Source organism: Thalassophryne amazonica, chromosome 13, assembly GCF_902500255.1.
Source record: "Thalassophryne amazonica chromosome 13, fThaAma1.1, whole genome shotgun sequence".
NCBI classification, from domain to species: domain Eukaryota; kingdom Metazoa; phylum Chordata; class Actinopteri; order Batrachoidiformes; family Batrachoididae; genus Thalassophryne; species Thalassophryne amazonica.
Window position 1 is genome coordinate 26,137,075 of NC_047115.1, and position 27,517 is coordinate 26,164,591.

The window sequence follows — 27,517 nt, forward strand, 5'->3', positions numbered from 1 at the left end:
TTCTAAAATGGATGAAATTAAAAATTTTTTCCCCTCAAAATTCCACACACAATACCCCATAATGAAAATGTGAAAAATGTTTTTATTTTTGAGGTTGTTACAAATTTACTAAAAAAAATTGAAAACAGCAACAAAAAACTAAGAAATCACATGTACACAAGTATTCACAGCCTTTGCCATGAAGCTCAAAATTGAGCTCAGGTGCATCCTGTTTCCACTGGCCATCCTGGAGATGTTTCGACAGCTTAATTGGAGTCCATCTGGAGTAAATTCAGTTGATTGGATATGATTCGGAAAGGAACACACCTGTCTACATATAAGGTCCCACAGTTGACAGTGTATGTCAGAGCACAAACCAAGCATGAAGTCAAAGGAATTGTTTGTAGACCTCTGAGACAGGATGGTCTCGAGGCACAAATCTGGGGAAGGGTACATTTTTGCTGTTTTGAAGCTCCCAGTGAGCACAGTGGCCTCCATCATCTGCAAATGGAAGAAGTTCAGATCCACCAGGACTCTTCCTAGAGCTGACCACCTGAGTGATTGGGGGAGAAGGACCTTAGTTACGAAGGTGACCAAGAACCTGATGGTCACTCTGTCAGAGCTCCCGGATTCCTGGAGAGAGGAGAACCTTTCAGAAGGACCATCATCTCTGCAGCAATCCACCAATCTGGCCTGTATGGTAGAATGGTCAGGCGGAAGCTACTCCTTAGTAAAAAGGAAATGGCAGCCTGACTAGAATTTACCTAAATACACCTGAAACAAAATTCTCCAGTCTGTGAGACAAAGATTGAACTCTTTGGCATGAATGCCAGGTGTCATGTTTGGAGGAAACCAGGCACCATCTCAACAGTGAAGCATGGTTGTAATAGCATCATGCTGTGGGGATGTTTTTCAGGGCAGGAACTGGGAGACTAGTCAGGATTGAGAGAAAGATGAATGCAGCAATGTACAGAGACATCCTGGATGAAAACCTGCTCCAGAGCGCTCTTGAACTTAGACTAGGTCGACTGTTCATCTTTCTGCAGGACAATGACCCCAAGCACACGACCATGATATCAAAGGAGTGGCTTCAGGACAACTCTGAATTTCCTTGAGTGGCCCAGCCAGAGCCCAGACCTGAACCCGACTGAACATCTCTGGAGAAATCTAAAAATGGATGTGCACTGACGCTCCCCATCCAACCTGATGGAGCTTGAGAGGTGGAAAAGAGGAATGGGCAAAACTGCCCAAAGATAGAAGCGAAACGTCCTCGCGTCAAGCAACCCAGTCCAGTCGAAGATTCAAGCTTCTCTACTCTGCCCAAAGATAAGTGCACCAAGCTTGTGGCATCACATTCAAGAAGACTTGAGGCTGTAACTGCTGCCAAAGGTGCATCAACAAAGTATTGAGCATTGGATGTGAATACTTATACACAGTGATTATACATGTGATTACACTTATACATGTGATTTCTTAGTTTTTTTATTTTTAATAAATTTGCAACAAAAAAAACCAAACTTCTTTTATGTTGTCATTATAGGGTATTATGTGTAGAATTTTGAGGGAAACAAAATGAATTTACTCCATTTTGGAACAAAGTTGTAACATAGCAAAATGTGGAAAAAGTGAAGCGCTGGGAATACTTTCCGGATACACTGTATGTTGGACCCTGAGACAGGGGTATTGTGATAGACTATACTGTATATATGACTTGCTAAGAAACCAAACCAGTGCCACCCGGGGCTTAGGTTCATCCCACTGCTGTATAACTTTATCAAGCTGTTTTTTTTTTTTTTTTAATCTTTCTGTCTTTTCTTGACGCATGCACAGAACATGAGACAGACACGACTGTGGTTTCGTGTGTTAATGCGCAGACAGAACGGTACCGGACTTTCCGGATGCACTGTATATAGGAAAGAAACCAACATTAGTCAGTAAATTCAACACAAAAGGGCCAAAATCGGTGCATCATCACATCTTCTTTGTTTTAAATACTTGAATAAAGTGTATCATTATCTTGATCTGTTGCAGTAAAATTGATGCAGCTGTCATTTATTGTAAAAAGGTTGAATGATTTTTTTTTTTTTCTCACGACCTCAACAACAAAGCTCCGTCCAGCCTGAAGAAGCTCTTACTAAAGCTGTTCCTGATCTTTACTGATTTGTTGTCATTTTATTATTTGCAGAGGCCAGACTGTGGTGTAGTGCCGTGGAACAGTAAAGTGCAGTGCTGGTCCAAACGGGTTTGTCTGAGATCTTTAGATGTGACTCTGGCTTCAATTACATGCAGCAACGTGATATTTCCAGGACAGAAACAGAACATAGATTTGTGCCAGGAAAGATTCTCTGTCCCTTCTACTGTCATGTCTGTGTTTGGAAGCCCTGACAACGGGGGTTTTCTGATCATCTGAGAGATTTATTATTGATAGTTTGTCAAAGAGAGATCCACAGCAGACCCCTGACCCATACAAGTCCAGGGATTAGCATTAATTGCACTTTGTGGAATCAAAGGATGCCCTGATTGCAGCACTTGAGAAGATGAGTGAGGAATTGGAGTGTTTGAGCTTTTACTGTCTCCTGGTCCCTGTTATCAGAAGTCTATCTGCATGCAGTGAAAGTGTTGATCTTGTTGAAACATTCACTTATCTCAGCAGTGATGTCCATGTCTGTGGGGCGGGCCCTCAGTCTGAGCTCAGGAGGTGCCTGGGAAGAGCTCATGGAGTCATGAGGTCATTGGATAGAGGCGTTTGTCGATGCTGGCATCTTTGCAGAAGACTCAGGTCTAAATCTGTAGGGTCATGATTAGGGATGGGTATTGTTAAGGTTTTATCTATCGATTCCGCTTATCGATCCAATTCCTTATCGATTCCCTTATAGATATCTCTTGTGAATTTTTTGTGTACTAAAAGTAGGCTTTACAGGTTTTCTATGTCAGCGAGTCAAACAGCTTTTTCTTATCATGCACCCGCTCTGTGGAACGGTCTTCCTGCGACAGTGAGGCAGTCCATGGACATTTTTAAGTCAAGACTTAAAACCTATTTTTATTCTCTTTCTTATCAATAGTTTTTATTTTGTTATCTTTCATTCTTTTACTTCTGTTTTTAATTATGTATTTGAATTTTTAATTTTATTTATTTTTAATTTTTTTTTATGTTGAACTCTTCTGTGTGAGGCGCCTTAAGACAGCTTTTGTTGTGATTTGGCGCTTTATAAGCTAATAAAATTGAAATTGAATTGAAATTGAACAACATTTTTTGAGTCTTAAAGTAAATAAATGTGAAATTGGTTACTGGATCCTTAAACTCTGGACATAATAAACTCTACATGGTGGATCCTTGATCTCTGGACATAAACAGAAATAAAATCTGTAGTTTTTGTCAAAAGCATTTCCTTTCAGACATTATTGACGTGAATGTCTTTCCATACCTATGAGCTGAGCTCTTGCAACTGGCTGTGCTGCACGAATGCAGCACGTCTCATTTTGGTAGGAAAAAACATTTTAGTCGATTGTAGTTTGTCTGTATTGCAACGTTTGTAAAGAGGTGTCATGTTATTTAAAGCGGCAATTCGTTTTGAAGTTATTAATTCCGAGCGGACTCTGTCTCGGCAGAGAGCCGCGCAGCGTTGGGAGCTGTGCCAAAACGGAGGACGATTCTCGTTTCTTGACTGCAAAAAGACAAGAGTCCGTTAGTGACTTTAATACACACAAAAGTGACTCATGATATTTTAATGGCTTTGAGAGTGGTTAAGAAGCAGACTTACCACTTCTGAAGAGCAACGAATCAAAGAACCAACAAGCCAGTGGATCGAAGCATTGCTTCATTGATTCACGCTTCAAACTGGAGTTGCGCTGCAGAAATGGTTGATTACAGAGCCGCTAAAGGGTCTGTAATCAACGTACAGGAATGATCATTTTCCCGACAAACACATTCAAAAACAACGGCTGCTCTGAATGACCGATAAGGGAATCGTTAAGCAAAAAGGCTATTGATATCGGTGGATCGAATCGTTTCTTAACGATCCTCGAAAAGAACCGGTTCTCGATACCCAGCCCTAGTCATGATACTTCCTTACTATATGGTCATGAGACTACCCAGTGACCTAAGGTAACGACTGTCTAATCAGCATATTGATATGCCACACCTGTGAGGGGATGGATTATCTTGGCAAAGAAATGCTCACTAACACAGATTTTGACAGATTTGTAAACAATATTTGAGAGAAATGGATCTTTTGTGTATGTTTTAGATCTTTGAGTTCAGCTCATGAAAAATGGAAGCAAAAACAAAGGTGTTGCGTTTATATTTATGTTCAGTGTAATAAATACAATTATTCACAAGTCTGTATCCTTTTGAACATGTTGAGATAAAGCACTGCATTTTCTTGAAAGTTCTGTATTAAAGCTATTATGACACTAACCATTACCACTGATGGGGATTGCTGTCATCAGCCATTTAGTGTGACCTGATACACTAACATTTCCCTGAATGTTGCTCTTCAGTGGTCAGTTGTGCCACGTTGGTACAACAGTGTCTCTAATAACAGTTTTATGTTGTGAAAATGTAGTAATTTCTGGAAAATTGGCATCACTGGATTTGAAATTCACACAGCAACAGTCATTCCTGAATAGATGAATATTTAACTCCACCCCACCCACACACACACACACTGAATCTAATACCATTTTGGTCTCTGTGACTTTTAAAAACAGGACCTGAATCCCATTTATTGAGGAATAATCTCTTATTCTGAAAATCATCCTGTTGGTCCCCAGAGAACTCTGTCATGTTTCCATGTACGTGTGTACTACATTGTGCCTGGTATTTTTTTAAAAATCTTTCTGTTCCTCACACTCACACACTGCACACGTGTGTGCACATTCATACACATACATGCACGCAGTCATCAGTTACCTCTTGCACAAAGAAGCACTTGTCCTGCAATCTGCAGTCGTCATTTGTCATTTTGCAAGAGCAGACAATTCAACATTCCCTAACCTGGGGGTTCGCCGCCGGCCTTCAGGGTGACTGGTGATTAATGTTGTCGTGAATGTGGAATCTTGCAGTAGATACAGAAGTTGCTGCAGTGTGGAGGAAAGACCTTTTTTTATGGTACATGAAATGTTGTAATCTTACAGATATGCTGTTGTTGTTTTTTAACAGCTAAAACTGAACTGGAAACACAAGAGAAGCAGCTGGCAGAAACTCAGAAAATGTAAGAGCATTTTTAAATAATTAAGTCTTGTTCACATTATTAAAGAAACTAATTGTGCTCATGGTTTGCTATAGCCAATAATGAGAAGTTAGGTGGCGCTATTTTGAGTGTTTGTTTTTTCATTTGCTGCTGTTACGTCACTTTTCTAATACTCACGAACAGGGCTATGATGGCAAACTGACATTTGACTCTAATGACCTTAATCTTTATCCAGTTATTGACCTCTTGCTGACCTTACCATGGCATTTGCAAAATCCAGAAGTGTGCACCACATTTGCTCCAAATCAGGTTGAAAATCAAGTTGCTTGACCTTGACCTTTGTCAAAATCAATTCTGTAAGGGCAGTTTTGAGGTCAACCTTCAGTGACATACCAAGTTTAACAGAAATCAGCAGAAAACTTGGGTGGAGCAGGGAAAAAACGTACAGAGGCGTGGTCTCAATGACTGACCTCTGGCAATTTTGACCTTGCTGGTCATTTCCATAACCCACACCCATATGTGTGCCAGGTTTTATGCAAATGAGAGTGAAAAGTTATATTTTTATCTTTAACCCTGACTTTGAACCCAGTGACAAATTTGACCTCCTCTTAGCAACTCCACAACTGGTCTGAATATGTGTGCCAAGTTTGCAAATCAGAGTGAAAAGTAAAATTTTTACATCTGGCCCTAATGACCTTGAACCCAGTGATTGAGCTTGGGCAGCCTCCCTGCATAGGCGAGCTGCACTTGTTGCAAACTGGTGTGGAAAAGTTCAGTTTGACCTTAGCTGCAAATTAACTTAACCTGCAATCATTGGCATTTGGTAAAACTGATCATGGCCTGGAAAAATCCAGATTCCCACCTTCATGTCTGTGCCACATTTGGCAAATATCAGTGACCTTCGGCCTCTTGATGAGCTTGACCTTTGTTGAAACAAACCCTATTAGGGCATCTCTGGAGTAAATCTTCATCCCCATTTAAAGTCAAGCCTCGGAGCATGCACTGGTGCTGTGCTTTGCCACATCCATGGCACCATGGTGGTTATCTTGGGTACAGGATGGTAACCACCCAGTCAGACATGTGGTGCATCCTCACATCTCTAAAGTAAATCATCTATCTTCTGCAGCTGGGTGAAGCATGTGAGTCCCCTCAGGCTTCCCCAGTCACTGGGGCCCTCAACTCTCGGGTGTTTGGTGACATGGCGAGAATATCAACGCTGCCACTCCCTCACAATGCAAGTGATACTCCTCATCTTAGTGTCCTGACTCATCCTGGATCATCATGCTCAAATTACTGTGATTAGTAGCTACATTTCGAAGCTCATTTGTTCTACAGTTGTTTAAAGTCAATGCTGCTGGTGTAAAATCCATTTTGGGTGGAGTTTCTTGAAGCCATTTGCTCACAGAGGTGACCAGAGTTAATTTCAGCATTGAGCAAATTGAATGATTCAGCCCCTCTGAAACGTGCACCTCTGTGGAAGCGTGTGACAGAACACTGTATAGACAGCAGTGGAGGATGTGCATGCAAAGTGTTTTTTTTTTTTTTTTTTTTTTCTGGAAATTTAAGCCACTCCCTGAACAGTTTTTCCTCTTTTTTTTTTTTTTTTTTTGTTCCTTGCGGCAAATTAGAAAAGTGAACAGGATGAACCACCCAGTAGAGTTTGTCTTTATATATCTCACTCCAGTGAAGAAATTTAATCCTGCTGTTTTGTCAATATTTAGGACCCCTGGTTATTTCAGTTAGGTGGAGGCCGTCATGCCAAGGCTCCAGCAGACGGGAGGCCCCTGGCGCGGTGTCTGTGTTGTTTATCTAAGCCGAGCGAGAGGAGACAGCTTCGGCTCCAGGCTTCTGTTACTGCTGGCCAAGAATGTGTTCCTTTTGCACACTCCAAACAAAGAGACCCCAACCTGTCCATCGTATTGATCCATCACAAAGGCCCAACACATTTAATGCCATGTGCACTCTTATTCCCTGCATCTGTCTTTGTATTCTAGTTGTATGTGCTTTTTCTGTTTTCATTTTGCGCTCTGACTATGCACATGTAAAAACACCCTCAGGCCCATACATGTACATGCTCATGGGGATGTATATAACACACAACATCCAACTCAACACTTAAAATAGGCCCATTTATTGGCTAAGACATGCATGCTTTTTAAAAATAGTGATTCCTCGTGTGTTTGTGCATGCACACACAGTATCTTAGCTGTTCCATGTACTTCACTGTTCTGGACAGAAACTTCAGATGCTGTACCTGTTTGGGAGTCGGTTGATGTAGGCTTTTGCTGCTGTATACTTACCATACAACAGTATCTCAGGGTCTTGTTCAGAAGTATGGGTAAGTTGGTGCTTGAGATCAGCAGACTGATTGGGGCTGTGCCTGAGGTTCTGCACACGCTGTACTGAACCGTCATGGTGAAGAAAGAGCTGAGCCAGAAGGTGATTTATGCTTCTATCCTCACCTGTGATCATGAGCTTTGGGTAATTATTGAAAGAACAAGGTTGTAGATACAAGTGGCAGAAATGAGGTTCCACCATCGAGTATCTGTGGCTACAGCCAGGAAAAGAAGCTTGAATGCTTCTCCCATTCAAAGGAGCCAGCTGAGTGAGTTCATATATCTGGTGAGGGTGCCCCCTAGTCATCGCTCTAGGGATGTCTTCCAGACACATCCAATTGGGAAGCGGCCTTGGGAAAGAGCAAAGACAATAAGGAGGGATTATATTTCCCAGATGGCTTGGTAATGCCTCTGGATCCCCCAGGAAGAGTTGGAGGACTTGGCCGAGGATAGGCAGCTGTTTGAGCTGCTTGGTCTGCTGCCATCTTGACTTGGACCTGGATAAGCTGCTGAAAATGAATGAATTGGTGATTGGTCTTTCAGCCCTTTGTATGTTTTGATCATCTCATGCTCTTGGAATTGCCAAGTTTTCCACAGCTTCCCTTTTCTACTCCTTATCAACCACAATCATGTCTGGTTGGTTGACCAGCACCTATTTGGTACTTGAAGTCTCAACCACCTTTGATGATGTTCCCCACTCAGTTTGGTCATTCCAGTCTGTATTTGGCACAGATATTCATGTACACTATTCCAGCTACTTGGTTGTACCTCTGTGTATTCTGTCCCAGCTTGTATCTTGCACCCTCCCACTAGTGCTGTACCTGTACCTCAGTGTTTCTCCAGACCTGGTGCCCTGTTCTTGTGCTATGATGATCATCACAATTGGTGCTGATCTGTTTTTGTGATTTCTTGATGTTGGTCACCTCCTCTAGCTGCTGATAGTGCATGCCATGGAAAGGTCTTGTCTTTCATTACATGTTCTCTCATCCTCTGTCTTCTGCTGTCAGATGTGTTCAGTGATTATACACACACACACACACACACACACACACACACACACACACACACACACACACACACTTGCACAATGCTCCTGTTTGGCTACAATTGTTGCACAATGATGCACATCTTTCTGTAACTGCTGCCAGTACTCCTTCACGACCTGTCAGTTCATCTGGCAACATCATAGCGTTCTCTGTGAGATAGTACACCACCTACTACCATGCATTCTGAAGGCAAGTAGCCCAGCAGTAGATGATAGTAAGATGCAGAACTGCACTGGCAATGTATTCTAGACAAAAAAAAAAAAAAAAAACAGCATTGTAACTTGGCCACAAAATCATTAAATCATTAAAAGCAGACATGTCACCCATTGAGCATGTTTGGGATGCTCTGGACCGGCGTACACGACAGCATGTACCAGTTCCTGCCAATATCCAGCAACTTCGCACAGCCATTGAAGAGGAGTGGACCAACATTCCACAGACCACAACTGACAACCTGATCAACTCTATGCGAAGGAGATGTGTTGCACTGCATGAGGCAAATGGTGGTCACACCAGATACTGACTGGTATCCCCCCCCCCCCCCCCCCAAATAAAACAAAACTGCACCTTTCAGAGTGGCCTTTTATTGTGGGCAGTCTAAGGCACACCTGTGCACTAATCATGGTGTCTAATCAGCATCTTGATATGGCACACCTGTGAGGTGGGATGGATTATCTCAGCAAAGGAGAAGTGCTCACTATTACAGATTTAGACTGGTTTGTGAATAATATTTGAGGGAAATGGTGATATTGTGTATGTGGAAAAAGTTTTAGATCTTTGAGTTCATCTCATACAAAATGGGAGCAAAACCAAAAGTGTTGCATTTATATTTTTGTTGAGTGTATTAAAGCAGTTCTGATGGCAAAAGGAGGTCCAATCTGGTAACAGCAAGGTGCTGGTGAGTGTATGCATGCACTCACTGATGCACATATATTACACATTAGGGAGCGTAGGTAATGGTATTTGAGGGTATAAACACAATCACTGCAAGAATCATCTGACGTTTGACCCTGAATGACACTGACAACATGATCTGATTGACCCCCGACTGACCTTGCCAAGGTGATTGTGGAATCACCTTAGCATCATCTGGAATCATCTAAGCGGATGCCACATTTCGTCCAATTTGTCTTGAAAATAAAAGTGCTTGACTTTGACCTTAGCCAAAATAAAAAACATTTTTTTTAACTGCAATTTTGTGGTCAACCTTCACTGACATACTAAATTAGGTAGAAATCGGAAAAGGACGTTGGAGGAGTTTGCCAACAAACAGCCAGACAAGATCTTGGCCCCCACTGATTGGCTTTTGGCAAATTTGACCTTTCTAGGTAATTCCATGACACACCTACATATGTGTGCCAAGTTTGATGGAAACGGGAGACAAAAAACTGTAAATGTTGACTGTTGACTCCAATGACCTTGAACCTGATGACTGAGCTTGAGCAAATTTGACCTTGGCATAACAATTCCAGAGTCTGCCTACATATGTGTGCCACATTTGCTGAAATTTGGAGTGAAAAGTTCATTTAGACATTTGTCCCTAATGACCTTACTTTGCTGTCATATCTGTGTGAGGTTTGTTCTTAAATAAACCTTTGTTTTGTTCCTATCCTCAGGTTTTTTGAGCTGAGTGTGGCCTTTTCCGTTAAACCCAAAGCAGGTGAGAAAGATGTTTCTCTCAACACTTTCTTCTCCATTTGGCACGAGTTTTCCACGGATTTTAAAGACCAATGGAAGAAGCAGAACAAGCTGATTTTACAGCAACGGTGAGCAAACGTTGCACAAAGTCTTTTTATTTCAACGTAAGATGATATTCACCGGCGATGGCCTTTTTTTTCCCCCTCATTCAGATTTTGTCTTTTAGTTTGGGAAGAGTAGACCACTTTCTGCCCCTTTTAAAAATAACATCAAATATGCACTAATGTTCCTACACTTAAAATTTTCCTCGAGCGTTCCTGACCCATTAATAACTTGCAGCGTATGCCGTGCTCACTGAAGATCCTATCGGGCTCATCCAAATTCATGAAGGGAGCAGAGTTGAAATGACCCCAAACTTTGTCCTCACCCCTATAATGAAAAGAACACATGTAGCATTTAGCTTCCAGTGATTTGATGAATAAAAAGATACTGTTGCATATGTCAACAAAAAGCAAATTGGTCCATTATGCCAAATGAAGATTGAATCATGATATGTATTTGCAAAAGAACCAAAATGCCACATGCTTTACTTGTTCAGTTGGAAAGAATCAAACCAAATTTGAAAGCATTGGCTTTTTTTTTTTTTTTTTTTGCTGTTAGCCACCGGCCTTAGTCACCCCGGTGTCAGGCCCTCATTTATCAACATGTACGACATGAACAACCACAAAACTGCGTAGGAGCCATAGACTATACGTAATGGACAAGCCCTCCCTGTTGTCACCCATAGGTGTTCTGATGAATGGGTTTGAAATTCAAATGGGGCAGTTCTAGGTGTCACCATCTTAGCAGTGCCTGGCCCTACTTAACTCCCAGCCAACCCATAAAGAGGTGGGGCGTAGACAAGGTCGATATGATCTGGGTGGGAAGAATGAAGCCCAAACACGCCCACTTATCTCAAAGTTACCAAGATAGTTTAGGCTCATAAGCTTGTGTGATTACTTAACACATATTTTTGCAGACGGCGCAGCAGCCGCTATAACAGGTGGCCTGGGTACAGGTAATAAAAACTGACTGGCAAACAGCAACAGTCGCTATGGCACTATCATACCAACTAACTAGTGCTAATGGTGCTAACAGGGGGAAAGCTATAAGGATCAAAACCATTTGAACCATTCTGTTAAAAAAAAAAAAAAAAAAAAAAAAAATTGATATTTTAACATGGGGTTCTAATTCTAAGATTTACACGTTTGGAGCCATCTACGAGTGTCATCAGAGGAACTGCAGCATTGGTCACTTTGGTGTCAAAATGTTTCGTTCAGCACTGGAGGTTGTGACTTGGCAGAGGTGTTTCCATAAAAAGTGTGGGACGTATGAAGAAGTACTTATTCTTTGAAAATGTGCATAAAGGTACCCAAACCCTGTGGTAGAAACATAGTCGAAGAAAACATCCACCATGGATGAATTTGTGCACTTCAATTTACGTCAAAACTACTTCACAGATACAACATCACAATCTAAAACCAAGATCAGGAAGACACTATTTTGTTTCAGCTTGTGAATTAAATAGCAGATTACAACATCTTGATCAGTCGGACCATTCTGGATCAGTGTGCATTCATTGCATTGTGTTGTGGAATCCGGATCCAGGTAATGTCCGGGTCACGATGTGAATCGAATATCTGTCCTCGTCAACCCTTGGCAGACATCTGAAATCTCAGAATGCACTTGTTTAAATTAAAATTGTCTTTCAGTAGGCCCACAACAGGTGAATGCAAGAATCCATAGTCCGATCTGTCCTGTGCTACGAGGATTCCGAACAGGTGCTCTGGGCATGTCGGACCAAATACCAAGTCTGATCCTCTCACATAAAACAAATGTAAAATCTCTTAATTCTACTGGTTATGCTGTTAACCAGTTCAGATTTATTTTTGATTTAATTATGGTTGAACTCTAATTCCAAGGTGTCAAAACCTGCTTCCCAATTGGACACTTTTGACATTTATGGGTGGGGAGCTCAACCATATATGGTATTTTGTGCCTGGGATTTACACAGAAATGGTATTCAGCAGTTACACAGCATTTAGCCCATTAAAATTTTTCTTCGCACAGAAGAATTTAGTAGCTTTTCTGTGTAGTGATGATAAATGAGGGTCCATGTTGTCTGTTTGGCTCGAGTGGGTGCACATTAATCGCCGACTGAGCTGCACAGACATACAAAGAGTCGATGTGACACACGAGATGGATATAGCATAAAAATACAAGCTGTGTCTCGGTGCTCTCCTGTTATTTTTAGTCTGCTTCCATTTGTTTTGGACTGTGTGAATTCAGCGCTTTGTTGAGCAGTATATTTGCAGTTGTATCTGTCTGTAGTACCATCCTGTTAATATTTCAGTTTTTTGTTTTCCTTGACCAGCTTGACATCTCAACTCAGTCCAAATACCTAAGGACTCGTTATCTAGAAACCATAATCAAAGAAAGGTGGCACGGTGGCTTAGTAGTTAGCACTGCTGCCTCACAGTAAGAAAGGTGTGGGTGCGAGTGTGAATATGTTTGTCTGAGTGTGGCCCTGCAATAGACTGGTGTACTGTCCAGGTTGTACCCCGCCTCACCCTATCACTGCAGGTATAGGCTCCAGCCACCTTGTGACCCTTAATTGGAGGAAGCGGGTATAGAAAATGAATGAATGAATAATCAAAGATATAAAAAAATACCTAGACTGTCAGAGGAGAAAGAATGAAAAATGTGTATGAAATCTCACTCCCTGGCATCACCCGGGTACCCTACTAGTGATTACTTAAGTGACTAAACACAGGCCCTTTGTGCCCTGTGGCTTACTTTCCGTTTAGATTACTTGTGCACGCCCTAAATGCACTGTGCTGCATAGATTGTCAAGTAAGTGGTGTAATAATACACTAGATCTACTATTCAGTATATATCAAGATACACAAATAGGCTGCTGTTCCCACTAATTATGTAGAATGCAATTTATTCTGAAGTATAAATTATAATCCTTGATGTTACCTGTTTCCTATTTGTATATTTTATAAATTATTTGTGATTCTTTTGCAAGAGGTTATTTTTTCCGTGCAGTAGTTGACTTTTCATGGAATCACAATAATAATTTTTTAAAAGAATGTATGATCAGGCTTCACTGTACGATTATCACGATCCACTATACATTGTTTCGCCCCTAAATATTGTACTTTTACAAGCAGTCCCACACACTCTTGTTAAGGGTCAGGGGATCAAATCCCTCTTATTCTGCTCTGTGGTGAACTGTCTTCACACAAGACACCCAACCTCAGATACATCCAAATTGGATATGACTTAAAATCTGCATCCAGGTCTGCAGGTGATTTCAAGCCTGTAGAAAATAATCCTCCAGCCACTGTAAAAAACAAACAAACAAACACTCACCCATCTTGAAACTTGCATCTATAGGACAGCTTCATAATTAATCAGATGAAGGTCAAAGTTGAAGAAAATATTTTGAAAAGCCATTTCACAAAACTCGAGCCATCTCACAACTTGCACATCCAAGGCATTGTGTTTTTGACAGTCAGAATGTATATTTTTTTCTAATTTATGTTTGTATTTATTTATTTTTTTTATGTATTTATTCATTAGGGTCAAAAAGGCAGAGGAGTCCTACAAGCAGGCTAAGGAGAAGGCCCCCTTCACTGTCACTCCCAAACACGCAGCTGGAATTGTGAGTCTGATCTCAGCTCATCTTTTTACTGTATCATTATTATTATTAATAAATTGCATTCAGAAGTGCATGCTTTTATTTTTATTTTTGTTCAGCTGGTGCAAATTTGTCTCCTCACCTTACCATCTCGACATGTACAAACAGCATGCAGAAGCAACCACAAACCTTCTGGCTGTTAACACTTTGCCAGCACGTGACTCGAACTATTTTCTGTTCTTGTGTTCTGCAGAAAGCCAAGCTGAGTCAGAAGATATGAGTGAAACATTGGAAAAACTATCATGGAGCCTGTTGCACAAGCGTCGTTTGTACAATCTGACATGACTTATCTTCTGTTTTGTTTTTAACATTTCTTTCTTTCTGGAATATTTGCAGTCAGATGATTTTACACATTATTTTGAGGGAGCCCAAAGTGGTTGAACTCTGCTTTCTTTAAAAATGTAAAGATGTATGTATTCACAGGAAGAATCTGAATGTACTTTCTAAAATTAAATTAAATAGACCAAAAGATGTCCTAAAACTGAGGTGATGTGGTTGAACATGCACATCTTTATCCCCCACTTAAAGGATACAGCCTTCGCTCACTTGCACTACCAGGATGTTAACTCTAATGGACAAACCTCACCAAACAGGACGTCATCCCAATCATCGAAGATAATTGAATCTAATCGTAACCTTAATTTAATCACGACTTTATCATATAACCTAAAAACAGCATTCTTCTCAAAAAATAAAAAAAAACAAACCTCACAAACATACAAAAAAAAAAAAAAAACTTTCAGTGCAAAATGAAACAGAGTCTGGAACCATCCTTAAAGGTAAATGTGCAATACGGCACTGCTGCATGTTTCTGCCATTTTTCTCAGACATCTGCAGGCATTTTCAGTGCCATGTCACCATCAGGGGGCAGTGATGGAAAGCACAGCACAAAAAAAGCCTGAAGTACAAACATAGCCAAGAATCTTATCCTGCTCGGGCAGATGATACATTTCAAAATAAATAATTTTTCGCAGCTTCTTCTTGAGTGCTGAAATTCCTGTGGTTTTTACATTTATTTTTCTTCATTATCTTCTTTCTGCTGAAACCTATCACCTGATTGTAGGGCCAAACTCAATCAGTCCCCCACCCCATGACAGTGCAATCTTAACAACTTGGAGAACTGAATGGTGTCCCGCTGGGGCGAGAAAGCAAAACCACCTGCATTTTTTTTGATTACCCATAATCTTTAACTGGATTGGCCAGCAGTGATGCCGGTATCGCAGACCGAATGGTCTGCCCCTAAAAATTGGTCCACCCTGCCTCCACTGCACATGCATCATTTCAGAGCTCAGCAGCTTGTCTAAGACAGTCTCTTCACCCAAAACGATCTAATGGATTAATGTATTAATTAAGGTAAAACCTCTTAAATCATTCTAAAGTCAGTTTTAAGCAGAAACAAGGCGATACTGAGTGAGTCGCTACTGAAGCGTTGAAATGACGGAGGCGCAGCAAATGCAGCAGCTAGCAGCTCGTCTGGCTGCTGCGCTGTGATCGCTTCCTCCATCTTTTATAACGAAATAATGCTGAATTTATGTGGAAATGATTGTTGTACAAAAGCTTCAGATATCTGTCTCTGAGACAGATGACTGGAGTGCAGTTCGGTCGGCGACACCGGTATGTAGCGTTGCTGCACTGTACACTGGCCTTAAGTAGTGCATCAAGTGCGTATCTTCAAGGAGGGGATTAAAGTTATGCATGTGCATACCTTGTCACTGCATTGCAGGAAAAATATTTAAAACTTTTAGCAGCACTTCATCCAGGATTTAATTTATTCACTCCCTCCCCCAGCCCAACCTATTTTTTTAGTGCAATTTTGAAGATAAGTTTACAAGGTTTTCTTCATCAAGAAAAGATTATTGGTTTTGTATGTTGTAAACATTAATCACCTGACAGATAAGTGCCTTCTCACACAGTTCACAAGAAAATATTAAAATTCTCTCATCTGTGATGTTATAAAATGTTATTCCTGAATAGGGTGTTTTCTTTTCGAGACATCATTGCATTTCATTGTTTTTTGCATCCAGAAGGGGCATGTTTACTTTGATTCAATGTCAACTTGCTCTCATTTTATTCTACTTTATATAGTCACACTTTATTTTATGTAATTCTGATGCAGTTTGGCCTTTTCTAATGTGTGGAAACTGCTACTGGTGCAAAAAGGATCATGTTCATGTGTAACACTTTGTTTTTGAATAAATGCCCTAGACCATGAAAAAATATATTTATTGAATAAAAGAACTCATACAGTTTTAATTGCAACTCTGTTGCTGGTTGTTTTGTCACTTTCATCAGCTGTCAAAGTAAGAATGAAAAGAACAGCATGCACTTTAAATACCACCATTTCATAGGAAATAGATTTAATATATTTTTCACATACTTACACACATACATAAAATATATATACTGTAAATATGTTTGCATTGCACCTACATAATGCTGTTTTTCCTGTTGGATTGAATATTTGTCACTGTATACTGCCGGTCGTGTGCGTCAGCACATGGGTGCCCTGGCTGTGTGTGTGTCTTCAGTAACTGGATTAAATCTTGATCTTAAGATGGTTTTTGAAGACATCACACAAGCTTAAGAAGTTTCAGGATGTCAGATAAAAGTTGTAAAGCAGCCCATTTTAAGTTAGCATCTCCTTCAGATAAAAACATCTACAGGTTTTTTCATGAAGCGTGTACTTAATCTCAATCCACTCTCAGAAAGGAACGTCCACATTATCTGCAGGTATTAAAATTCAGAAGCCCTCTGACATCTCCTTTATCATAAAGGAATCTAGCAGTACCCAGATATGTATAAATACTTGGGTAAATGTGAATAAGAAAAAGTTTATGACCCTAAAGGTCCATTGGAGTCCATTGGTGCTGGTGTTTATTCCCAGATTCCATAGTATGAGAGTCCAGGATTCCCACTGGATGGGACACCAGTCCAGCATAGGTTACTTACTCAGCCAATGCTAGTGCCTATTTACAGCTGGATAGACTGGAACAACGCAGACAAAGTGTCTTCTCCAAAAACACAGTTGGGTAGCCTGACCAAGAATCAATCACAGGTCTACCTTATCCTACGGATCTGCTGTAAATATGAGTGGTACAACTTATAAGAGCAGGCAGGAAAAACTTTCTTGAAAGTTCAAAATCGGCTGCCATAGTCTACTTTTCTGCTGAATAGCCTCTTTGACCAATATTGTTCAACATCATTTTTCCAATAAGTCTCATAGTCTCTAAATTCAAGGTGGATGCCTTTTTGTGTGTGTGATTCATGTCATTTATTTTGTATTTGCAGACTTTTGAAGGTTTCTGTCCTTTGTGGCACTTGCAAGTCTCTCCTCACAGTTTCCCATTTCCACTCACATCCACGGACATGCAGCGACACTGTTTGACCCTCTGCACCTTACGGTGTCTGAAAGGAGGCTGCAGGTCAGGGCAGTCGAGCTGCACTGTGAGTTGCGTGACGCGATGCGGCCTGCAGAAGGAGCAGGACTGGAATGGTTCCTGGGCCTTATTATGGCTTTTCCTTGCAGAATCTGAAGACTGGCCTCGACTTTGACCCTGGCCTGAACTGGGGCCCATATGGCGGGGGATGTAGAATGAGTTGCACTGGCCATAGCAAAAACGGTTGACCACAGTGCGGCTGCGACAGCCCTCCTCGCTCACTGTCTGACGGAGGGGTTGGGTCTTGCACCAGTCTCTGCGGAGGTAGCGGCGCTCTGTAACCACCAGGGCCTCCCGGCTAGACGACAACACCTCTGGTTTTCGGTGGAGTAGCCGGTGATGACGCTCTGAAGACAAGTTCCCTTTGTTTTTGTGTGGGGAGGGGATGGAACCCTGTGGGCGGAGCTTTCTTATCTCTGCAGTGATGCAAAGAACCCCAGCAAGTAGGATGGGGAGGGTGATTCTCCACAACATTCTGCAAAAAGAGAGACAAATTACTTACACTGGAACATCGGAACATTTCCAAGAAGTAAAACTTGTTTGCACATGAGCAGTTGGAAAAAAAAAAAGCAAAAGTGCCTATCAGGTGTTCACGTTAAACCACGTCGCTTGTGCATTCTTGCCTTCTGGGCATCATCGAGGAAATGAATCCATCACGAGGGCCTCCATTTGTCAGCATCTCTGTGTCATTACTTCTATTTGTTTTCCTTTCGGCTACGCAACTTCTCCAAAAATAAACAAAAGCCTGCCATCAAAGGATACATTTAAACACCCATAACGAGAAGGGGAAGTTGATTTTATTGGTCCCGTCGCCGGGTAAAATAATTAGGGCTTTGCTTACTTTAGTCATGAACTATGCCGCAGATATGTAAACAGGCATTAGAGACGACCATCTGTATGTTATTAGGGGAAGAGCTTGGGGAACTCTGCAGTACCCTTTGGGAGTCCACTTGCCTGCTCTTTGGTGATGTACTGTGGCGAAAAGTGAACTGAGAATGACCCGCAGCCACACCAGCAACCACACCGGTTTTCCATACCACGCTCAAAAAGATACGTGATTCCTCCAGCATTAACGGTAGAGTATCTGTCCCAGCACACAGCCGCTGCTGTATGCCAGCAAATTTTTGACCATCACTCAAGCATCTTTTCAACAGATGTTGTGCTTGACAAGCATTGCATGACATCAAGTCAAAGTCTGACAGAGAACCAAAGTGCCTCAAGGTTAGTCTTCCTTTCTTGGACCTGCTCCTCTGTCTAACATGGAACAAATGATCGTAATCCACTTTTGTTTGTGGTGTCCCTTTGCATCCCCTTGACGCTGAGGTCATGGCAGCTCTGCTTCATCAAGTGCAAGCAGCTAAACCTTCCTGTCATTGTTTCTATAACACTTGTTTGCATGAATTCTAGACAGATTTGTAGAACTAAAATACAAATCATTTTTTTAGCACACTGTAATTAAAATCTGATTTAGTTGAGTGTCTGAGCAACGAAAAAACACTGTTTTCTGTCTTTATGAGGCAATCAAAGAGGGAATGTTCTCGAAGTTACTAATTCTGCCAAACAAATCACATGCCTGATGATAACTTATTGAAGAAAATTTCCCTCAAAGAATTTTCAAAAGACAAATACATTTGGAAATCCATCCAATGGCCCTTTAAAAAATTTTTTTTTAAAAATAAGTAAATAAGGCCCTGAGGCCTGGTGGTGTCTGTGCTTATCTCCAGGTACCATAGCATAAAGTAGATGAGAACCTGTGACTCCCAACAGATGGGTCGCCAATTCATCACAGGATAGTCCGCTAGCCAAGGCTGGTACCCACTGAGTGTACTGGGCCAATGCAGATGAAGTGTTTTGTCCAAGAACACAGACGTAGTGTGAGCTGGAACAGAGCCCAGGTTTACCCATTGGTAGTTCACCTTCTTCACTCTCTGAACTACCTGTTTTGCCAAAAGCAAAACTTAAAAATGTAGCAAAATTGTAGTACTAGGGGAGCTACGACCACTACCTTTGCACCCCCCCAAGACTAAACCAAACCAACTTTTTTAGGTTCATTAGATGACCCCAAAATTCAATCAGGATGTTCCCAAAAATAAAAACTGGCCTCAAGCCAGTTATCCAAGATGGTGTCCAAGATGGCCACCAAAATAGGGTTTTTCACTGAAACACCAATGATTTCTGTCATTATTAAGTCTATTGTTTGTTCCTACTATGTATTTTAATAATAAGGGTCTATTGGCGGCCATTTTGGACACCATTTTGAATGTTAAACCCATGAATGAATTTAGTTTAGGCACAAATGAGTGTGCTGTGACCTGCAATGGTCTTCCCATTGAATCTCTGATATTTAAGTTGTTTATATGTTGTGTAAAGGTGTTTTTGTGGGAAAAAAAAAACCTATTTTGGTGGCAATCTTGGATAACTGGATAACTTGAGGCCAGTTGTTATTTTTGGGAAAATCCCGATTGTGTTTTGGGGTCATCTAAGGGACCTAAAACAGTTGGCTTGGTTTAGTCCTGGGGGGGGGCGGTGCAAAGGTAGTGGTCGTAGCTCTCCTACTATAGCTCAAATGTCTTTTCTATTCACACATTTTTGGATACACACACACACACCTACCTACCACACTAGGGATCTATTCCAGGATTATCACTAGCATTGTTGAGGGAGTACCAGCCATGACATTTTGGACATGTGGTGCATGATCCAGCACGTGTTGAGGACCCCAGTGGCTGGAGAAAGCCAAGCAGATGCACGGTAGTTTCACTTGACTGTAGCTGTTATTTCTAGAGGTGGGGCTGAGTCAGCTGTCAGTCTGGGTGATTGCCATCCAGGACCTGGTCCGATTCAGTGGGTGTGCTCCATGTGGCACCAGGACATGTTCCCTGACTTGACTTGACTTGACCCATGCACACCTATCGCACAAGGTTGGTGAGAATAACTGCACCACAGTCTCTGCCTTGGCCTTACACCACTTACTGCAGAGGAGACTCTATTCTGTATTCAAATATTCTACCTTCCATCTACAACAAAGTCTCATTTGTCTTTTGCGGCTGTGATTTTCTTTTTTTCTGGTAACTGCTTGTGTGCAGTTTTTCTTTGGTGGCTCAGTTATCCTCAACACTGAAGCGTGCACAGAACCTTCTGTCCACACTCGGCGTACATTTTGTTCATTTTCTGAAACCTTGTAGATGCAGACCAAACGAAGCAGTAACTCTGGAAATCTTTGGGGCACAGGAAGTACAGGAAGAAGACCATCAACAATGGTGGAATATTTTTTTTTATTATATATTTTGTTGTGAACTATTTAATGGCCACACAAACCACCTGCATCTAAACTGCTGCATACACTTTTGTTTTTCCTCTACTGTTGCCATGTTGGAAGTTGTCAGAAACTTTAAAGATGCTGAGCATTTTTCAAAGATTGAAACTTGAACAAAGATTGAACTCTTTGGCGTGAATGCCAGGCGTTGTGTTTGGAGGAAACCAGGGACCATCCCTACAGTGAAGCATGGTGGCAGCAGCATCATGCTGTGGGGATGTTTTTCAGCGGCAGGAACTGGGAGACTAGTCAGGATTGAGGGAAAGATGAATGCAGCAATGTACAGAGACATCCTGGATGAAAACATGCTCCAGAGCGCTCTTGACCTTAGACTGGGTTGACGGTTCATCTTTCAGCAGGACAATGACCTTAAACACATAGCCAAGATATCAAAGGAGTGGCTTCAGGACAACACTGTCAACGTCCTTCAGTGGCTGTTTGAACATCTCTGGAGAAATCTGGTAATGGCTGTGCACTGATACTCCCTATCCAAACTGATGGAACTTGGTGCTGCAAAGAGGAATGGGCAAAATTGCCCAAAGATAGGTGCGCCAAGCTTGTGGCATTATATTCAAGAAGACTTGAGGCTGTAATCACTGCCAAAAGTGCATCAACAAAGTACTGAGCAAAGAGTTTGAAGACTTACGTACATGTGATTTCTTAGGGTTTATTGTTGTTTTAAAAAAAAAAAATCATGTCATTATGGGGTGTTGTGAGAAGAATTCTGATGGGGAAAAATGAATTTACTTCATTTTGGAATAAGGCTGTAAACATAACAAAATGTGGAAAAAGTGAAGTGCTGTGAATACTTCTGGATGCGCTGTATGGTAGCGCCTGAGACTGGGCGTCGTGATCGACTATATATGACCTGCTGGGAAACCAAACCAGTGCCAACAGCGGCTTAGGTTCATCCCATAGCTGTATAACTTTATCTAGCTGTTTCTCTGTTTATTTCGCTTTTTCTTAATACGTCTTTTTCTTTAAGCTTTCTGTCTCTTCTTGATACACGCACAGAACATGAGACAGACGGTGACTGTGGTTTTGTCTGTTAATGCGCAGACAGAACTGTATAGGACCTTTCTGTCTGCTAAACACAAACGTTGTCCGCAAACACAGCTTTGTGTTTTACCAGAACCACAAATACTTGTGGGATGTGCTTCACTGAACTGTGGCAGACCTTAGTTCCAAAATTCAGACATTTAATGAAATTACTCGAGACGTCTGACCTGCTTTTTTCTTCTTCTTCTTTTTACTATTTTCATCAGTGAGAACTTGTTTTTCAAAATGCCATTATAGTACCATGGTGATGTTTTACATCTAAGTCACAACAATACCTTCGATTTTAAAATCAGTTCAATGATTAAAAGCCGACTCTGCTAAGCATTTGGGGAATTTCTGTTCTAGTTACTAAACAAATACAAATAAGAATCTTTTGAAGAGGCTCAAATGTGTACCCGGTGAACTGCGAGAAACATCTTCCCAGCACATCTTCAAAGGCAGGTTAAAGCAAACAAAACCTGATGCCTCAATTATCGGTGCGTCAGAAAGTCTCACACACACAGACTGCTAAGTGCAGTTAATTACAGTAGGACTGCATTTAATTCACCGTGCAGCTCAGACCTCAATCGCACACGCATATCCGCAAAGACACGTGCACGCACGAACACACGCATGCACACACACACACACACACACGAGTGCGCAGACAGGATGTAAGGAGAGAGTGAGAAAGAGAGGAGGAAAAGTAAATGAAATGTTTTCACTCGGAGCCAATTACACAAAGAGGAACCATGTCATTATCTGCATTTGCGGATTGTATTTTCCCAAACTACACTCGTCTGTTGGCTCATTAACAATCAGGCCTTGGGGTGGGTAGGGGTTGGTTTGGGTTGGGGGGTGCCCCTTAGTGCTACACGTGAACATATCTAATACCAGCATTGCCAGGAGGTTGCTTTTTAGGCAGTCTCCTGGCAGATATTTGTCACTACAATCCATCTTGATAAAGTGTTAGCAAGGATACATCCTTGCAGTGACCTCCGTCACTGCCGCGGCATGAAGTGTTCAGGTCAAGGATGAAGAGCAGTGACAGACGCTATGTGACAGGGCAGGATTTCTTACTTTAGATCAGGATGACAACCCTCACTGCTCTGATTAATGTCACTTTCCAATCTCACTGGAATCATAATGTGTTTGGGAGTAACTCTTGTAAGTCTTAAATAACAGGACAACCTTAATAAGTACCCTACAGATCCCCTGGTTTCTCATCTGGACAAGACCTATTCTTTTGAGCCTGTCTTTACACACCATGACGGTTTCTAAAACTGGTTTGAGTCTGAACTTGAAGGTAATATTGGAACCTCAGTTCATTGAGATGTACTAGTGTTTATAGATTGTGATGTTTCTTAACTTGGAAACCCTGAGATCCCTTCAGTTTGGTGCAGCCATGTTGTTTTGAGTCTTGTTTTACATTTCCAGGCGTTTTTTTTTTTTTAATTGAGGGACTTATATTTTAAACTGAGACTGGCACTCACCATCACCCAACAAAGTTTGATATGGATTGTGGATTTTGTGGATATTTGAATTTAATATTGAAAAAACCCATTTAGTGTATATGTTGCATTATATCTCAAACACACGTGTCTCAATCACTCTTATTTGTGACACTGAGGTGCAAACTGCCGCTCTCAATGAATAGACTAAGTTTGATCCACATCTGATCCATATTGTGAATTTAGCAGATGTTTGATGTTAACATTGAAAAGCCCTTTCGACTTATATTTGGTATTATATTTTAGCTAATGAAAAGTCACTTCTAACAGGACTTTGACCTTGAAATTTTTTTCCAAGGGAAAGGTTTGCACTCTACGAGCACAGTGCTGTAGTTCTGAGCCTCAGTTTAAAGATTTTGCTGGTTTATTCACTCAGAATCCATGATATCCCTCCAGTTTAGTGCAGTCGTATTGCTTTGAGTTATTTTACAGGTCCAGAGAGTTGTGATTTAAATCTATTACTGGTACCTCAGTTCATAGAGATGCATTATTTTGAATAGTAAAACCTGAGATTCCTTCAGTTTCGTGCAACTACATGATTTTGAGTCTTATTTTACAGCCTATGCCAGTTTTTCAAATAGAGGAACTGAGGAAGCAAAGGTCTTACCAACTTCTCATCTACAAGAGCGATTAGATGAGAATGGATATGAAAAATGTATTAATCCCCAATGGGAAATTTAAAGATATTGTTTCAAGTCTGAGTTTCCAGACCTTGTAGGTTTCCCGACTAGTGTAGCTATATTGTTTTGAGGTCATACTACCAGCTATAATACCAGGTCCTTACTTTGCATTAAATGTATTATTTGGAACCTTAGATTACATATCCTGCTGCATTCTTCACTGGTAGAGCCAGATTGTATTGACATGGACTTTACTGGCCCTGCTGGGTTCTTAACAAGCAGAATATAAGGTCCCTCCAGTTTGTTGTGTAGTTTTCAAACCGGTTTTACAGGTACTGCCGATTTCTTAATTAGAATGGACCTAAGGTCCAACCAGCCTCTCAACCATTAGAACCACATTGTTTTAATTATGATCTTGGAGATCTTGCTGGTTTCTCTCCTAGCGGAAACATTATTTGAAGTTGGAGTTTACAGGTATAACCAGGTCCTCAATTTTTTAAGGTGTTATTTTGAGGCAGTTTACAGATCACCCTGCTTTCTCAACTAAAGGAACAATGTTCTTCTGAGACTGTTGACAGGTCCTGCTGGTTTCTGAACTAGGAGAACCTGAGGTCCATCCAGTTTCTCACATACTGCAGCTGTATGGTTTGAGTCTTATTTTTACAGGTACTAGAGGTTTTATCAAATTGAGGAACCTAATGTCCCACACTGAAAAAAGAACCAACTTAAGTTGTTTCAATTGGTAACACCTGAATAAATCAAGTTGTTTGAACTTAAGATAGTACGTTTGATCAACTGTAACTTACAAGCTTAAGTTCAACTTAAAAACAACTTCATTTATTTAGATTTTACCAACTAAAACAACTCATTTAAGTTGGCTCAACTATTCTCTTTTTTCAATGCATGAGCTTCTGATCTGAAAGAGTTAAATTGTTTTGAGTTTGCATAGATTGGTCAAAATCCTCAAAATTTTGCTATCATCTAAACCAAGGGAGCCATAATGTTTTGAGCTTGTGTTGATGAATCCTGTTGCTTTTCTGGTGAGGTCACTTGAGTTCAGTATCGCAACCAGGAAGGTGAATGTTGAATTTTAAATACCCTGACCTTTTTTCAGCTGGGGGACCACTCGGGGGACCACTCAGTTCCAGACGGTGTCTTCACTGGGGAGCCAAAATTAACAGTCCTGGCAGCCAAATAAATGAATAGTAGATGATGAATTTACATTCAATTTATTTATTTATTTATTTATTTTTTGCCATTGTTCAGTCTTTTTTCAGCATTTCAAAATTAATTTTATTAAGGGTTTATCTGCAATACTTAGTTCAGTTCTTTAATCATGTAAGGAATATTCTTTTAAATCATTGTATTTTTGTATGTTAAATATTTCTCATACTTCTGAGTAATAATAATAATAATAGTTAAAGGCTATTATTATGGTTATTTTTTTATATATATATTTTGCTAAAAATCCAGCTTGTGACTGTATCAGAAAAGGTAGTTTGTGCCATTTTATTCTACCTGTATCTTATTTTGGCCTATTTTCGAAGCCAAAACTTCATGCATTTTCTATACCTTGCTATTTTTAGAAGGTCAAAATGAAGATTTGGATTTTTTTTTGGGGGGGGAATATATTTGCATGCAAAATCCTCTTTGACATCAGAGCAGACTGTACAAGGTGGAACGGTCACCGGGTCTGTAAGACGGATCAGAAAGCAAACTAACTACCCTTCACCGCATGCATACCTTATACAAACACACACATTTCATGGGGAGAAATGAGATATTTTGTACACACAGGACATATATTTACTATGCACCTTCACATCGTTATGGCACGTTCTTTTTTTATATTCACTGGAAAAGCTGAAGTGTCTATTAATCTCCCTCAGACGTACGGCACAACACACTGTCATCACTCACTAATTCTCTTGCACACAATACTAATTCTCTGAAAACCTCAGTAGCTGATTATAGTAATTTGGTTGACGTTGTTATCCAGTGCACCTTACGGCACCTTAAAGGCACATATTTTTAGTATGGGTGGCCCCAGTGGGAATCAAACTCCTACTGCTGGCAGAAACACTGCACCTCCTCTTTTCTGTGCTCTGCAAATGACACAGTTCTACAATTTCAGACTCAAGCCTGTTGTTGCTCATTTACAGCACCCACGTGGAATAAATAGGACTAATAATGCTCAACTCCTTACATTCATTATAATTTTATGTGGTACTTTTGCATGAAAATAACTTTTTTATTAGTTTTTTAAATTCATATTTTTAGAACTGAAAAAAATCAGCCAGCATTGCAGAATAAATGAATATGCATTCACATCATGTGGCTTTATATTACACATTTAGTACATTATTTCAAGTTTTAAAGTTTCTTACAAAAAAAACAAAAAAACAAAAACCACAATCTGACTCTTGCACATCATGTGGTTTGTGTACCTCTCTCCTCGATGTGCAGTGGACCGTAAGCTGATGAGGATGCAGTCAGGAGAGGTCGTCCACCTTCAGTGGTCCCTGCGTCTGCTTCCAGCTCTCGGTTTCCATGGCAACATAATGTGTAGTATCCTTAGGCTTTGTCCTTGCTCCTCTTCAACCACACTGAAGGTTGAAACTTTTGCATGTAGTCAGTTTGGCATCCTCCTCGACTGGTTGTGTGACGTTTTTACTTTCTCAGTTGCAATTTCCTCTCTTTGTTATTTCTGTTTGTAGGTTCAGAAGCCCCAGCTTTGAGTCACGGTGACCCCATGTCTCAGTGCAGTGGAGGCTGTAGTCTGTCTACGAGTATGTTTAACTCAGCGCCTGCCTCAGTTTGAATCCCCACCACCCCCCTTTCCCTTCACGAGACTGGGAGGGTTTTTCCTATTGGTCTTGGTCATTGTGTAAATCAAACCAGGCTTCACATCTTTCATTTACATGTGTCTTTCTCTCTCTGTCTGATAGTTTTCTTTGATTTTTTTTGTAATACCCACCAACTCATCCATCTTGCATGCAACATATCAAAATGAGAGGTTTTCCTTTATCTTTTTTTTCTTCAGTGTATTCTTCTCCAGGGGCGGCTTCAGAGGATTTTTTTTCCCACTTGGTGGGCCTGTGTACGGGTCTGATTATTGAGTGGTGGAGTGACAGAATTTATCATAATGTATATTTCATGTGCCTATTATATTGATGTTGTTTATTTAAACAAACAACAAACAGTGGCTAAACTAGCAACAGCAACTGATTTCATTTAAGAATCACAAAACACAAATGCAAATTTGGAAAAGTTAGGAAAATGTAAAGCCAGAACAATTAAAAAAAACTACACAGCTAACAAACTCAATCAGGATAGAGATTGCTCTCCATTAAGTGGAGCTGTTATCCATCACGCTTTCTGAATGTTAGACTATTAAATTCTTCTTCCTCAATTTCACCAGGTTCTGGCTCCTTGGAGTTTTGACAAGCAACCAATCGCCTTTTAATCTTCCTAGCATACCCAGGAAGAAGAAAGCCCTATGTAGGGTAGGAAGTCCAGTGGTGCTGATGCAGAGGAAACCACTCCTTCTGGATGCGACACCAGTCCAAGACAGGTTCCTTCCCCAGTGGTTTTCATTTACGGGTGATTCTTTAACTACGGGCACTATTGGCCTTGTAAATGTAATTTCCACCACACCA

General features: G+C 40.8%; 2 protein-coding genes across 3 annotated transcripts in view; one reads left to right on the plus strand and one right to left on the minus strand.

The window, feature by feature from the left end:
- LOC117523436 (formin-2) overlaps window positions 1-14,672 on the plus strand; it is a 102,324-nt gene extending 87,652 nt beyond the window's left edge. The window contains exons 14-17 of one of the 2 annotated variants that reach the window (XM_034184971.1): window positions 5,141-5,192; window positions 10,170-10,319; window positions 13,819-13,900; window positions 14,130-14,672. In XM_034184971.1, the coding sequence (XP_034040862.1) occupies window positions 5,141-5,192; window positions 10,170-10,319; window positions 13,819-13,900; window positions 14,130-14,156 (311 nt within the window). In that variant the 3' untranslated portion in view covers window positions 14,157-14,672. The remainder of the gene's footprint in view (window positions 1-5,140; window positions 5,193-10,169; window positions 10,320-13,818; window positions 13,901-14,129) is intronic. The other variant, XM_034184972.1, reaches the window with a different exon arrangement.
- A 1,470-nt stretch (window positions 14,673-16,142) lies between these two features.
- On the minus strand, window positions 16,143-27,042 carry grem2b (gremlin 2, DAN family BMP antagonist b). The gene is made up of 2 exons (XM_034185308.1): window positions 26,306-27,042; window positions 16,143-17,848 (listed from the first exon to the last, which is right to left on the minus strand). The coding sequence occupies exon 2, from the start codon at window positions 17,845-17,847 to the stop codon at window positions 17,269-17,271; it is 579 nt and encodes a 192-aa protein (XP_034041199.1). The 5' UTR covers window position 17,848; window positions 26,306-27,042; the 3' UTR covers window positions 16,143-17,268.
- Between the last annotated feature and the right edge of the window lie 475 nt (window positions 27,043-27,517).